Genomic DNA, 16,275 nt, shown 5'->3' with positions numbered 1-16,275 from the left:
CCACCCCTTGGTCCCCAGGGAGCATTTCTGGGGTGAGTGTGGAATGACTGACCATATGGACATTGTCTTTCCAGGGTTTCTTGGAGCCTCAGCAGAGTCCCTGGACCAGGCCCCATAGTGAAGGCTGCAGGATCTTCTCTCCGGCCCCAGCGGCTCTGGCCAAGTCCCCTGGTGCCTGCTGGCTTCAAGCTCCCAGGAAGAGCGGAGTTGTCAGCAAGAGAGCCCGAGAGCTCAGGCCCAGTGGGAACATGCCAACCAACCAGAGCTCTCCCCAGTGGTCCCCGGCCCTGGATGCAGAGGAACATGGCAGGTTGTGTGAGGTGAGGAGGGAGAGGACTCCAGGGGCAGAAATTCATTCAGTGGGGAGACCACCCCTACTTGTCACCAGGGCCTCAGCGATGAGGCAGGTGGGTCACAGGGGCAGCAGGCTCCAGACTCACTGTCCCTGAGGCAGATCACCATCTTCCTGTTATGTGAGCACCACATGGCTGATGTCCCACATCCAGAGCCTGTGTGTTTCAGTGCAAAATATGATGCAGCTGATAGAGGAAAGGTGGGATGGGAGGATCAGCCGCACACCTGGGGGGGTCAGCTCCCTGCAGGTGGACTGCGGCCGGTCTGGATGGGGTCTACCACCGCCCTAGCCGGAGAGACGCTAAGCCCTGACCCCCAGCACAGGCCCTTCACTACCACTGGCTCTGAATTTTAAGATTCTTATATAAAAATATAGCTAGCATACAATATTATATTAGTTTCAGGTGTACAGAATACATATTCAATATTTATATACCTAAAGAAGTGACCGCCATGATAAGCCCAGCAACCACCTGACACCGTACCACGCTATCACAATATTACTGACTATATTCCCCATGCTGTACATTACATCCCCATGACTTACTTGTTTTATACCTGGAAATTTGAACCTCTTATTCCCCTTCACCTTCCCCCCCTTTTAAATTTTTCAATTGTAGTTGACATTGAGTATTATTTTATATTAGTTTCAGGTGTACAGCATAGTGGTTAGACATTTATATAATTTATGCAGTGATCCCCCGACCAGTCTAGTACCCACCTGGCACTATACATAGTTAACACCATATTATTGACTATATTCCTTATGCTTTACTTTATATCCCCATGACTATTTTGTAAGTTCCAATTTGTATTTCTTAATCCCTTTCCTTTTTAACCCTGCCCCCAAACCCCCCTTTTGTCTTTCACCCTAATAAATCTAGTACCCATCTGACACCATACATAGTTATTACAATATTATTAACTATATTCATTATGCTATATCCTACATCTCCATGACTACTTTCTAATAACCAATTTGTACTTCTTAATCTCTTCTCATTTTTCACTCATCTCCCCAACCCCCCTCTCATCTGGCAACCATCAAAATGCTCTCTGTATCTATGAGTTTGTTTCTGAATTGTTTGCTTATGTATTTTGTTCTTTAGATTCCACATATAAGCAAAATCACATTTCACCTGTTTTCCTCTGTCTGACTTACTCCACTCAGCACAATACCCTCCAGGTCCATCCATGCCGCTGCAGATGGCAAGAACCCATTCCCTTCCCTGGCCGAACAATATTCTATTGTATAATCATATATGTACCATCACCTCTTTATCCATTCTTCCACCGAGGGACACCCAGGCTGCCTCCACATCCCGGCCATTGTAAACAGTGCTGCAATGAACATATGGGTGCACACATCCCCTTGAAGTAGTGTTTTTGGTTTCTTTGGAGAAATACCCAGAAGTGGGATATTGCTACCCTAGCTTTTATTTTTCATTTCCATTTTCATGAAAGAACTTTTTCCATACTTTACTTTCAATCTGTGTGTGTCTTTCGATCTGAAGTGAGTCTCTCGTAGGAAGCATATGAAAGGGTTTTGTTTTCTATCCTTTCAGCCATCCTGTATTTTTAGTTAGAACATTTAATCCATTTACATTGAAAGTAATTGTTGATTGATATGTAGTGGTTGCCATTTTATTCTTACAACAGGTCCAAGGGCACACAAAAACACACACGACATTAATGAATGCCCCTCAGCAAGACACCACCATGTCAACAGGAACACAGCTGTGAGATACTGATTTACCAAGGTTATGAAACCTTACTGAGCTGTTTGTACAGTGCCGCCAATGTAAGCGCACGGTGGTCAGTTCATGAACTTAATTGTCAGACCTCATATGCTTGGGACTGAGATGACCCTGAAGGAAGACACTGCTGTGTGGTTCACTGGACGCCATGGAGAGCTGGAGTGGGGATCCTCACCTAGCATGAGGAGCTCCTTGTAGGGGTCCTGATGGTGGTAGGGACGCATGTTATTCTCCATGGTAGAAACAGCCCAGATAATCAAATCTTTTCATATGTGGCAGGTGAGGCTGGAATCTGGGTGGCTCTGTGTTAGCAACTTTGTACCCAGATCTCTAGCTCCAAAGTCCTTTTCTGTCACCTCACATACTCGTTTGCCTTCCCAGCCAGGGTGGGGTCCAAAAATTCTGTTTTGGTGGAGAAAGGAATCAAAAAGGGGCTTCTGCGGGCAGTGTATCTTGTCTGTATTCATCTTCCATCTGTTAACGCTCATAATGCCTGGTATGGTTTTTGTATACTTTCCCTGCGAATGTGGTCTTAGTGACTACCAGGGAGGGAGAGACAGGCGAGGGTGGTCTTTTGCTACCAGCTTGGGCTGTCAGCCAACAGGTAGGCAGCAGTAGTTGTTAAAATGTTTAAAAATGTCAGGTATTACATATTTTCATTCTTCCATACTGGCTGGTAAATAGCCACTCCTCCCCTGCTCCCTGAGGCTCTTCCCTTGTGTCACCCACACACCTGCTGGTCTGTCCTGGGGTAACTAGTAAGAGAGCAGGGGTCAGGAAGATGGGCAGGCGGAATGAGAGCTTGCCTCAAGCCTGACCCCCAGGGTTCTCCTTGGATGAGCGCCCTTAGGTTATGAAGTGGGAGGACAGGTCAGGTGTTTCTAGGGGCACAGGTGGAGGTCCTGCTCTCAGCAACCCTCAGGGCTGTGCTCAGGAGAGCTGGTGAGTGGGGAAGTGCCGGACATAGCCCAGTGCTTTCAGATCTGCCTCCTCTGGGAGCTGCTAGTAGTGGAGCAGATACTGTGAGTTCCCTGCCTGTTCTACATTCTTGAACACTCACTGACCGGAGGTGAGCAACCAAGGATCCACAAGGCCAAAGGGTCTTTCAATGACTAAAGGGTCCTCATTTCCTCATAGTCAAACCATTAGATCTTTTCTTTGATGCTTAGTGCATTTTTTTTTCTTTTTTAGGAAATCCTCACCTACCTCAAGGCCTAATGAATATTCACCTGTATTTTCTACTAAGAATTTTAAAGTTTTGATTCTTTTTTTTCCAATTACAGTTGAGATACAATATTATATTAGATTCAGGTGTACAGCATAGTGATTATACATTTGTATAACCTATAAAGTGATCACCCTGATAAATCTAGTACCCGTCTGACACCATACATAGTTATTACAATATTATTAACTATATTCCTTATGCTGTACTTACATCCCTGTGACTGTTTTGTGACTTTACATCCCTGAGACCAATTTTTACTTCTTAATCCCTTCCCCTTTTTCACCCACCCAACTCCCCTTTCAGCTGACAACCAAATGTTCTTTGTATCTATGAGTTTGTTTCTGCATTGTTTGTTCATTTAATTTGTACTTTAGATTCCACATATAAGTGAAATCATATGACATTTGTCTTTCTCTGACTTACTCCACTCAGCACAATACCCTCTAGATCCATCCATCTTGTTGCAGATGGCAAGAGTTCATTCATCTTTTGTTATCAATATATATTGAGTATTGTTACAATTTTAATAGTTTTTTTCTTTTCTTAAAATGTGTATACATTTTTTGGGCATCCTTTGTATGTACCACCTCTTCTTTATCTATTCATCCATTGATGGACCCCCAAGTTGCCTCTATATCTTGGCTATTCTAAATAATGCTGCAATGGATGCAAGTGTCCCTTCAAAGTGGTGTTTTGGGTTTCTTCAGATAAATACCCAGAAGGGGGGTTACTGGGTCCTTCTTTGTCTCTTGTTACAGGCTTTGTTTTAAAGTCTATTTTGTCTGGTATAAGTATTGCTACCCCAGGATTTGTTTGTCTCCATTTTCAGGAGATATCTTTTTCCATCCCTTTACTTGCAATCTGTCTATGTGTCTTTCTATCTGAAGTGTGTCTATTGTAGGCAGCACATGTAAGGGTCTTATATTTTTATCTATTCAGTCACCCTATATTTTTTATTGGAGCATTTAATCCATTTACATTTAAACTAATTGTTGATAAATATGTAGTTCTTGCCATTTTATTATTCATATTTTTTTGTCTCTCCTCTTCTTCTTCTTCTTCCTCTTCTCCTTCCCCTTCCCCTTCCCCTTCCCCTTCCCCTTCCCCTTCCCTTTCCCCTTCTCCTTCTCCTTCTCCTTCTCCTTCTTCTTCTTCAAGAAGTCCCTTTAACACTTCCTCTAATACTGGTTTGTTGGTGATGAACTCCTTTTGCTTTTTCTTGTGTGGGAAGCTCTCTATCTGTCCTTCGATTCTAGATGATAGCTTTACTGAGAAGAATAATCTTGGTTGTAGATCCTTGCTTTTCATCACTTTGAATATTTCCTGCCAATCCCTTCTGGCCTGCAAAGTTTCTGTTGAGAAATCAGCTGACAGTCTTATGGCAGCTACCTTCAAGTTAAATAACTGCTTTTCTCCTGCTGTTTGTAAGATTCTCTCTTTGTCTTTAACCTTTGGCATTTTAGTTATGGTGTGTCTTGTTGTGGGCCTCTTTAGGTTCATCTTATTTGGGATTCTCTGTGCTGCCTGGGCTTGTATGTCTATTTCCTTTGCCAAGTTAAGGAGATTTTCCATCATTATTTCTTCAAACAGGTTTAAAAAAAATTTTTTTTTTTAATTGGGGAATATTGGGGAAGTGTGTTTTCCCAGGACCCATCAGCTCCAAGTCAAGTAGTTGTCCTTCAGTCTAGTTGTGGAGGGCATAGCTCAGCTCCAAGTCCAGTCACTGTTTTCAATCTTTAGTTGCAGGGGGAGCAGCCCACCATCCCATGCAGGAATTGAACTGGAAACCTTGTTGGTAAGAGCTCACGCTCTAACCAACTGAGCCATCTGGCCGCCCCTTCAAACAGATTTTTAATTCCTTGCTCTGTCGCTTCTCTTTCTGTCTCTTCCCTATGATGTGAATCTTGGTACACTTGATGTTGTCCCAGAGGCCCCTTAAACTATCCTTTTTTGGGGGATTCTTTTTTTCTTTTTGCTGTTCTGATTTGGTGTTTTCTGTTACCTTATCTTCTAAATCACTGCTTCAGTTCTCTGCTTCATCTAATCTACTGTTGATTCCCTGTAATGTACTCTTCATTTCAGTTATTGCATTCTTCATTTCTGACTGGATCTTTTTTATGTTTTCTATCTCAATTTTTATGTTTTCTATCTCTTTGTTGAAGTTCTCCCTGAGATCACTGAGCATCCTTATAACCACTGTTTTGAACTCTATGTCTGGTAGATTGCTTGTCTCCATTTTGTTTAGTTCTTTTTCTGGTGCTTTGTTCTGTTCTTTCACTTGGGACATGTTTCTTTCTCTCCCCATTTTGGCTACCTCTCTGAATTTGTTTCTATGTATTAGGTAGAGCTGCTATGTCTCCTGGTCTTAGTAGAGTGGCTTTAAGTAGTAGGTGTTCTGTGGGGCCCAGTGGCCCAGTCTCCATGGTCACCTGGGCTGGGTGCTGCAGGTGTGTCCCTTGTGTGGGTTGTGTGTGCTATCCTGTTGTAGTTGAGCCTCAATTGCTGTTTGCACAACAGTGGGAGGGATTGATCTTTAGGCTGATTGATTGTGAGGACTGGCTGTGATCTATAGTGGAGGAGTTGTTATGCAGGGATTGACCCTATAGAGCAAGATTTGCTTTAGCAGGGCTTTAGTGCCTGCACAGTCTGCCCTTTGGGTATATCATTTGTGGAGGTGGTTGGGTGGTGCTCTGGTGTGGTCTGCAGCTGGCCACTGAGTATGTTCGTTCTGGGACATGTTGGGAGGGACTCTATTTCAGGCCAAGGTCAGCCATTGCCTGTGTCCTGCCCAGGGCCACTTGGTATGAGCTATAAAGTGATCTGTAGATGGGTGCCACTTGTGCTGGTCTTGCATGTGCCTGGGAGAGGCTGAGCTCTGAAACGAGGCTGGCTGTCACTGGTACCAGAGTTGGGGCTGCTTAGCAAGAGATACAGGGCACACTGAGGCCAGATGCTGCTTGTTTGGAGTTTGTGAACCTTTGATAGATTTTAGGAAAGTTCACAGTATGAGTGAAGACAGGCCATTTGCATGGAAAAGCCATTGGAAGCGGTTTGGGTGGGCCTGTAAGTTGGTTTGGGCAGGGTCTCAGGGAATCACCTGGGTGAGGTGAACAGTGTTACCCAGGTTGATGAATACTCAGATTAAGCTTTGATTATTTTGAAACTTTTGATTATTTTAAAATTATTTAAAAACTGATGAGATATTACAAGAATAGGGCTAAGGACTATATACACATATGTTCTTCATCCAAAATCACCAATTGTTAACATTTTGCCATATTTGCTTTCACTGTCTTCTCAATTTATGTATGTATGTACTCATATGTAAGTGTGTATGTATGTATGAATGTATGTATATACACACAGATATGTTAAAGCTTTATTTTCTGAAACATTTGAGAGTAATTGGCAAACATAATTCCTCTTTACCTCTAAACACATCAATGTGTATCTCTTAAGAACAAGGACATTCTCTTACATAACCACAGTTACAGTTGTCAATATCAAGAAATTTAACATTGACAATTGTCTAATGTACAATATGTAATATATAGTTTCCCTAGTTTTCACAATAATGTCCTTTTTTAAAAATTAAAGTTTATTGGGGTGAAAGTTGTTAGTAAAGTTACATAGATTTCAGGTGTACAATTCTGTAATACATCATCTATAAATCCCATTGTGTGTTCACCACCCAGAGTCAGTTCTCCTTCCATCACCATATATTTGATCCCCTTTACCCTCATCTCCCACCCCCCACCCCCCTTACCCTCTGGTAACCACTAAACTATTGTCTGTGTCTATGAGTTTTTGTTTCTCATTTGTTTGTCTTGTTCTCTTGTTGTTTTTGGTTTATATACCACATATCAGTGAAATCGTATGGTTCTCTGCCCTTTCTGTCTGACTTATTTCACTTAGCATTATAATCTCAAGATCCATCCATGTTGTCACAAATGGTCCTATTTCATCTTTTCTTACCGCCGAATAGTATTCCATTGTGTACATATGCCACAACTTGTTTATCCATTCATCTATCGAAGGACATTTTGGTTGTTTCCATGTCTTGGCGACCATAAATAAAGCTGCAATGAACATTGGAGCACACGTGTCTTTATGGATAAATGTTTTCCAATTTTTTTGGTAGATACCCAGGAGAGGGATTGCTGGGTCATATGGCAATTCTATTCGTAATTTTTTGAGGAACCTCCACACTGCCTTCCATAGTGGCTGCACCAGTCTGCATTCCCACCAACAGTGCATGAGGGTTCCTTTTTCTCCACAGCCTCTCCAACACTTGTTACTATTTGTCTTGTTGATGATAGCCATTCTGACTTGGGTGAGGTTATATCTCATTGTGGTTTTTATTTGCATTTCTCTGATGATTAGTGATATTGAGCATTTTTTCATATGTCTATTTGCCATTTGGATGTCCTTTTTGGAGAAATGTCTCTTCAGGTCCTCTGCCCATTTTTCAATTGGGTTGTTTTTTTTGTTGTTGAGTTGCATGAGTTCCTTGTATATTTTGGATATTAGCCCCTTATCGGATGCACTGTTTGCAAAAATCTCCCATTCAGTTGGTTGCCTCTTTATTTTGTCGATGGTTTCTTTTGCTGTGCAGAAGCTTTTAAGTTTCATATAGTCCCATTCGTTTATTTTAGCTTTTACTTTTGCCTTTGGAGTCAAATTCATAAATGCTCTTTGAACCCAAGGTCCCTAAGTTTAGTACCTATGTTTTCTTCTATGCAGTTTATTGTTTCAGGTCTTATGCTTAAGTCTTTGATGCATTTTGAATTAATTTTGGTACATGGGGACAGATAGCAGTCCAGTTTCATTCTTTTGCACATGGCTATCCAATTCTGCCAGCACCATTTATTGAAGAGGCTGTCTTTTCTCCATTGTATGTCTTTTGTTTCTTTGTCAAAAATTACCTGTCCATATTTATGTGGTTTTATTTCTGAGTTCTCAGTTCAATTCCATTGGTCTATGTGTCTGTTTTTCTGCCAATACCATGCTGTTTTGATTATTAATAATGTCCTTTATAGTATCCCCCCACCGATCCAGGATCCAATTCAGGTTCATGTATTGTGTTTAGTTGTCATGTCCCTTTAGTCTTTAATCTGGAATAGTTCCTTAGCCTTTCCTTGATTTTCATGACACTGACAGTTTTGAAGAATATCCCTCAATTTGGGTTTGTTTCTTGCTTCCTCATAATTAGATTCAGGTTATTCATTTTTGTTAGGAATATCACAGAAATGATACTTTGTTCTTCTCAGTAGCTCTTGACAAATTGAATATCAATTTGTCTTTTATCGATCATATTAACTTTGATCACCTGGCTAAGATGCTGTCTGTCAGGTATTGTGAAGTTACTGTCTTTCCATTTGTAATTAATAACTCTTTTGTGGGGAGATTCTTTGAGACTAAAGAAATATCCTATTTCTCATTCTTTATTTTTTAATTAAAGTTTATTGGGGTGACAATTGTTAGTAAAGTTACATAGATTTCAGGTGTACAATTCTGTATTACATCATCTATATCTCACATTGTGTGTTCACCACCCAGAGTCAGTTTTCCTTCCATCACCATATATTTGACTATTTCTCATTCTTTTGTCCACTGAGTTTAGCATCCAGTGATGATTCTTGCCTGTAACAATTAATTACTTGCTGTTTCCCTAGCAGTATTTTTCTAATTCCATCATTTCTTCTACATTGATTAGTTGGTATTTTATTGTATGGGAAAACCTTCCTCACTTTGACGAGGAAAGGACAATGATGTGCCAAACACATTAAGCACACTTGATTTGCCATCACTGATAAGAACTAGAGCTTTTTGTTCCTATTAGTGGAGAAATGACTGACTCCAGGGTTAGAACAGAGAAAGTACAAAATGGTCAGGAAGACCTCATTGTGCTGGAAAGTAATGAGGTGCTCAAAAAGATGGGGACAATTTGCCCAAAGTGTACAATTCAATGCGGGTGGGTTTTTTTGTTTTTTGTGTTTTTTTTTGTTGTTGTTTGTTTTTTGTTTTGTATATTTATAGCTATGTGTAACCGTCGCCACAATCAATTGCAGAACATTTTCATCACCTCGAAAGAAACCCCATATCCTTAGTCATTACTCCCCTACCCTGCTTTCCCCCCTTCCTGCCTCCCCCACCCCTACATAACTTCTAATCTACTTTCTGTCTCTATAAACTTCACTATTCTGGACATTTCATATAAATGGAATCATATAATGTATGGTCTGTGTGTCTGGCTTCTTTCACTCAGCATAATGTTTTCAAGGTTCATTCATGTTGTAGCATGCATCAGTACTTCATTTCTCTTTATGGTTCATTAATATTCCATTGTACAAATATACCACATTTGGTTTATCCATTTGTCAGCTGATATACATTTGGGCTGTTTCCACCTTTTGAATATTATGAGTAATGCTGCTATAAACATTTGTATACACGTTTTTATGTAGACATATATTTTCATTAATCTTCAGTATACATATACCTAGGAGTAGAATTGATGGGTCAAATGATAACTCATGTTTAATCATTTGAAGAACTTCTAGACTGTTTTTCAAAGCAGCTGCACCATTTTACATTCCCACCAGCAGTGTGTGAAGGTTCCAATTTCTCCACATATTCAACACTTGTTATTATCTGACTTTTTTATTCTAGCCATCTTAGTGGATGTGAGGTGGTATCTCTTTGTAATTTTGATTTGTATTTCCCTGATAATTAATGATGTCAAGCATCTTTTCATGTGTTTATTAGCCATTACCTCTTCATTTCTGAAGGATAATTTCATCAGATATGGCATTCAAGGTTGACAATTCTTTTCTTTCAGCACTTGAAAAACGTTGTGCCACTTCCTTCTCACCTCCATGATTTCTGATGAGCAATCCTCTGTCACTTTAATTGTTTTTCCTCTGTAGGTAAGGTGTCATTTCTCTCTTGCTGATTTCAAGATTTTTCCTGTCCTTAGTTTTCTGAGGTTTGACTATAGTGTGTTGTAGATTTCTTTTATTTATCCTTGTGGGGTTTGCTCAGCTTCTTGAATATCTTTTGCTAAGTTTGAGAAATTTTCAGTCATAATTTCTTCAAATTCTTTTTCAGCCCCATATTCTTTCTCATCTCCTGGGACTTTGATGACACAAATGCCAGATCATTTGTTATAGTTTCACAGGTCCCTGAGACTTTGCTCATTTTCCCCCCAATTTTGTTTCAGTTGTTCAGATTGGATTACTTCTATTATCAAGTTCTCTGACTCTTTCCTCTGTCCTCTCTATTCTGCTATTGAGCTTATCCAGAGTTTTAAAATTCTCGCTACTGTATTTTTAAATTCTAAAATTTTCATTCAGTTCTTTTTATATCTTCTATTTCTTTGCTGAGACATTCTATTTTTGCATTTCTTTTAAGTATATTGAAGCATTTTTATGATGGCTACTTTTAAAATCTTGTCAGATAATTCTAAAATCTGTGTCATCTCAGTGTTGGTGTCTGTTGATTGTCTTTTCTCATTCAAGTTACGGTTTTCCTGCTTTTCATATGATGCCTGATTTTCAATTATGTCCTGGATATTTTGGGAAGTAGGGGACTCAGGATATTACTTGAATCTTGTGTTTAGCTGGCCTCCTCTGACTCTGTTTTGCTAGAAAAGGAGAACCTCCTCCTTACTACCAGGTAGAGGTGGAAGTTCAGGTTCTCCACTTGGCCTTCTTTGATACCCCAGAGTGGGATGAGCACCTTGTTGCTGCTGACTGATGGTGGAATGTCAGGCTTTCCACCATACTGCTTCTTTCACTACCCTGGTCAGGAGACGGAAGGATATCTTGTCACTGGGTGAGGGTGGAAGTTCAAGATCCCCATGTAATCCAAACGACACTACGGGGAGGGCCCTCATTTCCCTCAGGCAGGGATGAAAATCTAGACTCCCCACTCAGACTTTGCTGATAGAAATGAGGCTGGGAAGCCACAGTTTTTCCTGTGATGCTTGGCTGGAGTAGGGCAGTTATCTAAATTTTTATGTCTTGCTACAGTGCCGCTTTCCTGGTACTTTGGCAAGAGAGAGCAGGCTTTCTTGGGGGAAGTTTTTGTCTGTGCCAATGGCATTCTGGTTTTCCAGCTTCCCCAGTACTAGTCCAGGATATATGGGGCAAAAAGAAAACTCAGGCAAATCACTGCTCTATCATTCCTCAGGTTCTGAGGTCCCTAACTAGTTTGCCTTCTTCTCTCCAACTGAGAGTCTTCTTATCTTTGTTTTACATATAACGTCCAGAGTTTGTAGCTGTTCTTAGCAAGTTGGAGCAAGGGAGAATCATGCGTATTCCATTTTGGTCCCATTGGTAATTTTTTTAAAATTTATTTTTCAATTACCATTGGTAATTTTTAACTTAAGTTTTTGAATAGGGTAGTACATTCAGTTGGTTCTCTCTCCGAACTCTCCAAGTCTCTCTAGCACAGAAAACCAGTCCTAATTAGTTTGTGGGTGAGTGGGTAGGTGGGGTATATGCTTAGAGATTATGCAAATAGAAACAACTAAAAAATATCCTTAATATTTTTCCACAAAAAAATAGTGTATACTGTTACTGTTATACTGGTCACTGATTTTTTTATTTATTAATTTATTATTATTATTTTTTAAGGAGGGCGCAGCTCACAGTGGCCCATGCAGGAATCGAACTGGCAAACTTGGTGCTACCAGCACCACGTTGTAACTAACTGAGCTAACCAGCCACCCCCTGATCAGTGATTTTTTTAATTACTATTAATTTTTACTTTTTATCATGAACTATTACACACATTTTGAATAATGCTGCTGTAAATATTCTTGAACATGACTCCAGCAGCACATGTGCACATATGGCAATTGGGTGTATTTCCATGAGTGGAATCACTGTATCCTAGTGTATGCATGTCTTCAACATTACCAGATAAAGCTAAAATGCTTTCCAATGTGGCTGTACCAATTTACATTGCCATCAGCCATGTGAGAGTTCTCATTGCACCATATTCTCTTCATCACTTCATATTATCAGCCTTTTTCCTTGAAGACATTCTAGGGGTTGTGTAGTCGTATCTAATTGTGGTTTGAATTTGCACTCCCTGGTTACTAAGAAGGTTAAGCCCTTTCCATGTGTCTTTTGAAAACTTTGGATCTCTGCTTTTATAAAATGCCTGTTCAAATCCTTTGCCCAATTTTCTACTAGGTGGTCTCTTTTCTTCCTATTGGTTTATAAGAATTATGAGCTCTCTAAATACGAGCCTTTGTCTGTAACAGGTGTTCTAGTATTTTTTATTCTGTGGCTTTCCTTTTTTGTCTTATAATGCTGTCTTTTACATTAACAGAAGTTTTGAACTTTATTGTAGACAGACTTACCAATCTTTTTCTTTATGTTAATTTTTTGCTTCCCGTTTGAGAATTATTTTCCTAATCCAAGATCATGAAGGTATTGTCTGTATTATTTTTAAAGTCTTTATGGTTTTGCCTTTCCCCCCCCATTCATTTTCTCCAAATGCCTTTTAGCATCCTTTGTGTCTTCCTATGTTGGTTGTTCTATATTTTATTCAGTTCTATCGCCATTTCCAAGCACATAATCAATCAGTAAATTTATTGTATCTTGTTCCTACATTAAATAGAGGATTTAAACAGAGCCCATCTTAATCTTCATTTTTGGAAAAAGAATGACTGTACTCAAAGTAATCTATAGATGCAGTGCAATCCCTATCAAAATACCAGTGGCATTTTTCACAGAACTAGAACAAATAATCTTAAAATTTACATGGAACCACAAAAGACCCCGAGTGGCCACAGCAATATTGAGAAAAAAAGAACAAAATTGGTGGTATCACGCTACCTGATATCAACGTATACTACAAGGCTATAGTAATCAAAACAGCATGGTACTGGCATAAAAACAGACACATAGATCAATGGAACAGAATAGAGAACCCAGAAATAAACAAACACCTATATGGTCATTTAATCTATGACAAAGGAGGCAAGAATATATAATGGAGTAAAGACAGTGTATTCAATAAATGGTGTTGGGAAACCTGGACAGACACATGCAAACAAATGAAACTGGACCACCTTCTTACTCCATATACATGAATAAACTCAAAATGGATTAAAGACTTAAATGTAAGACCCATAACCATAAAACTCCTAGAAAAAAATATAGGCAGTAAACTCTCTGACATTGCCCTTAGTAATATTTTTTTACTGATATATCTCCTTGGGAAATGGAAACAAAATAAAAAATGAACAAATGGAACTACATCAAGCTAAAATGTTTTTGCACAACAAAGAAAACCATCAACAAAATGAAAAGACAGCCTACTAAATGAGAGGCTGTGTTGCCAATGATACATCTGATAAAGGGTTACTATACAAAATTTATAAAGAACTCATACAACTCAACACCAAAAAAATAAATAAATAAAAACCAAACAATCCAATTAAAAAATGGGCAGAAAAACTAAATAGACATTTCTCTAAAGAGGACATACAGATGGCCAATAGACATATGAAAAGAGGCTCAACGTCACTAATCATCAGAGAAATGCAAATAAAAACCACAATGAGATATCACCTCACACCTGTCTGGATGTCCATCATCAAAACAAACACGTGTTGCTGAGGATGTGGAGAAAGGGAACCCTCATGCACTAGGGGTGGGATTGCAGATTGGTGCAGCCACTATGGAAAATGGTTTGGAGGTTCCTCACAAAATTAAAAACAGAGCTACCTTATGACCCAGCAATTCAACTTCTGGGTATTTACTCAAAGAAATTCGAAAAATTAATTCCAAAAAATATGTGCACTCCTATGTTCACTGCAGCATTATTTACAATAGCCAAGATATGGAAGCAGCCCAAGTGCCCATTAACAGACAATTGGAAACATCATCAAAATGGCAGTGTGAGGTGAGCCTCTGGAAATCTCCCCTGGAATTTACAACAAATTGAACAACTATAACTCCACAAAGGAATCCTTGTGCAGCAGACAGGCAAGACAAAGAGTGTCACTACTGAATTCACCTAAAGGTGGGCGAATTGCTCAAGCAGGGAAGGAGGGAAGGGAGAAGTGCGTAGACGGAGCCATGGGGGCGCAGGACGCAGACCTAGCTCAGTGCTCGTAGCTCGCTGCATCCCGGAACTACTGCAGCTGTGGGAGAGAGAAGAACTCGGACTGCTACGGCTCCGTTTATGGCCCACAGGGCTGAGGGGACAACATATAACACAGCTGAACCCAACGCTCATGGCAGAGACCTCGGAGCAAAGACTGAGGGAAGAAGGCTGAAAATGGTGGTGTAAGCCCTCACTGCCTAGCAGAGAACAGAAGTCTTAGGCACTGAGACTAGCCGCCCCGCCCCCACCTGCCCAGTGCTAGAAGCAGAACAGTAGCAGTATCATATCAAAAGAACAGAATATTTGCAGTTCTGAGAACTGTGGTCCACAGACACAGATTCACAGCCTAACTAGTTCCAGAAATGGGGAGGGAGTTGTGGAAACAGTACTGGCTGTGGTGGTGGTCACTGCCATTGCTCTGGGCCACTTCTCACAACTCACCCCGTGGCTGTCTCCACCTATCTGGGCAGATCCCTGCAGGAGTAAACAGAATTGCTGAAACATACGGGCTCTGAATCTGGTGCAGGAAGAGCTTTGGAACTTGAAAAGCTCTCCGCATCCCCACAGGGACATGGTGCTCTATGATCCAGGCGAACTGTTAACAGAGGAGAAGCCCACTTTCCGGGGAATCCCCACATTCTGTGACAAGCTGGAATAGTGCAGAGAAAACATAACACTACAGTGTGAGAGACAAAAAAAGACTGCAGTTGGAGAGAAAATAAAACATTCTACCAACACGTACTGGAAAACAAAAGAAAGACCTCTTCCTATCAACCTGTTACAGAAGCCACTCCTGTAGATGTCTAGGAAGAGAAATAATAAATCATTAATTGCCATGAATAACCAAGGCAACAAGACAGCTCAGAAAGAAAGTGAAAAGTCTCCAGAAAATGAACTTAAAGATATGGAAATATGTGACTTAAATGACAGAGAATTCAAAATTGCAGTTCTGAAAAACTCAACGAGATGCAAGAAAACACAGAAGGCAGTTTAATAAAACTCAGAAACACAATCAAAGAACAACATGAACATTTTACCAAAGAGATTGAAATTTTAAAAAAGAACCAAATAGAATTTCTGGAGATTAAGAACTCAATAGAAGAAATGAAGAGTGAAATAGCCAGCTTAGGTAGTAGAGTTGACCAGATGGAGGAAAGAATCAGTGACATCGAAGACAGAAACCTGGAAATGACAGATGGAAGAAGAAAGAGACTTGAGACATAAAAGAAATGAAAGAACTCTACAAAAACTTTCTGACTCCATCAGAAAGAGCAATATAAGAATAATGGGAATACCAGAAGGAGAAGAAAGAGAGAAGAGAACAGAGAGTATATTCAAACAAATAGTGAATGAGAACTTTCCAAACTTATGGAAAGAACTGGATCCTCGAATCCAAGAAGCAAATAGAACACCTAATTACCTCAATGCCAACAGGCCTTCTCCAAGGCACATTTTATTGAAGCTGTCTAAAATCAACGACAAAGAAAGAATCCTCAAGGCAGCCAGGAAAGAGAAGATGGTAATCTACAAAGGAAAGCCCATTAGATTATCATCAGATTTCTCAGTAGAAACTCTACAAGCCAGGAGGGCGTGGAACCAAATATTCAAACTATTGAAAGAGAGAAATTATGAGCCAAGAATAATATATCCAGCAAAGATATCCTTTAGATATGAAGGAGGAATAAAGACCTTTCCAGACATACAGAAGCTGAGGGAATTTTCTAATACACGACCTGCACTACAAGAAATACTAAAGGAGGCTATTTGACCACCATCAACAGGGACAATTTGTGGCAACCAAAACATAAA

General features: G+C 40.0%; 1 protein-coding gene across 3 annotated transcripts in view; it reads left to right on the top strand.

Moving 5' to 3' along the window:
- Window positions 1-16,275, top strand: part of ZNF41 (zinc finger protein 41) — a 60,754-nt gene that overhangs the window by 24,403 nt on the left and 20,076 nt on the right. For 2 of the 3 annotated variants that reach the window (XR_012493469.1, XM_074324012.1), the window contains exon 2: window positions 75-320. The exons of the other annotated variant lie outside the window; for it this stretch is intronic. Coding sequence is in view for 1 of the 2 variants with exons in the window: in XM_074324012.1 (XP_074180113.1) it covers window positions 249-320 (72 nt within the window). In the remaining variant the exon portion in view is untranslated. The remainder of the gene's footprint in view (window positions 1-74; window positions 321-16,275) is intronic. 3 annotated transcript variants of the gene reach the window in all.

The sequence above is a fragment of the Rhinolophus sinicus genome, chromosome X (genome assembly GCF_036562045.2).
Source record: "Rhinolophus sinicus isolate RSC01 chromosome X, ASM3656204v1, whole genome shotgun sequence".
Classification (NCBI taxonomy): Eukaryota; Metazoa; Chordata; class Mammalia; order Chiroptera; family Rhinolophidae; genus Rhinolophus; species Rhinolophus sinicus.
Note: the sequence above shows the minus strand (reverse complement) of the source record. Positions and strands in the feature narration are given on the sequence as shown.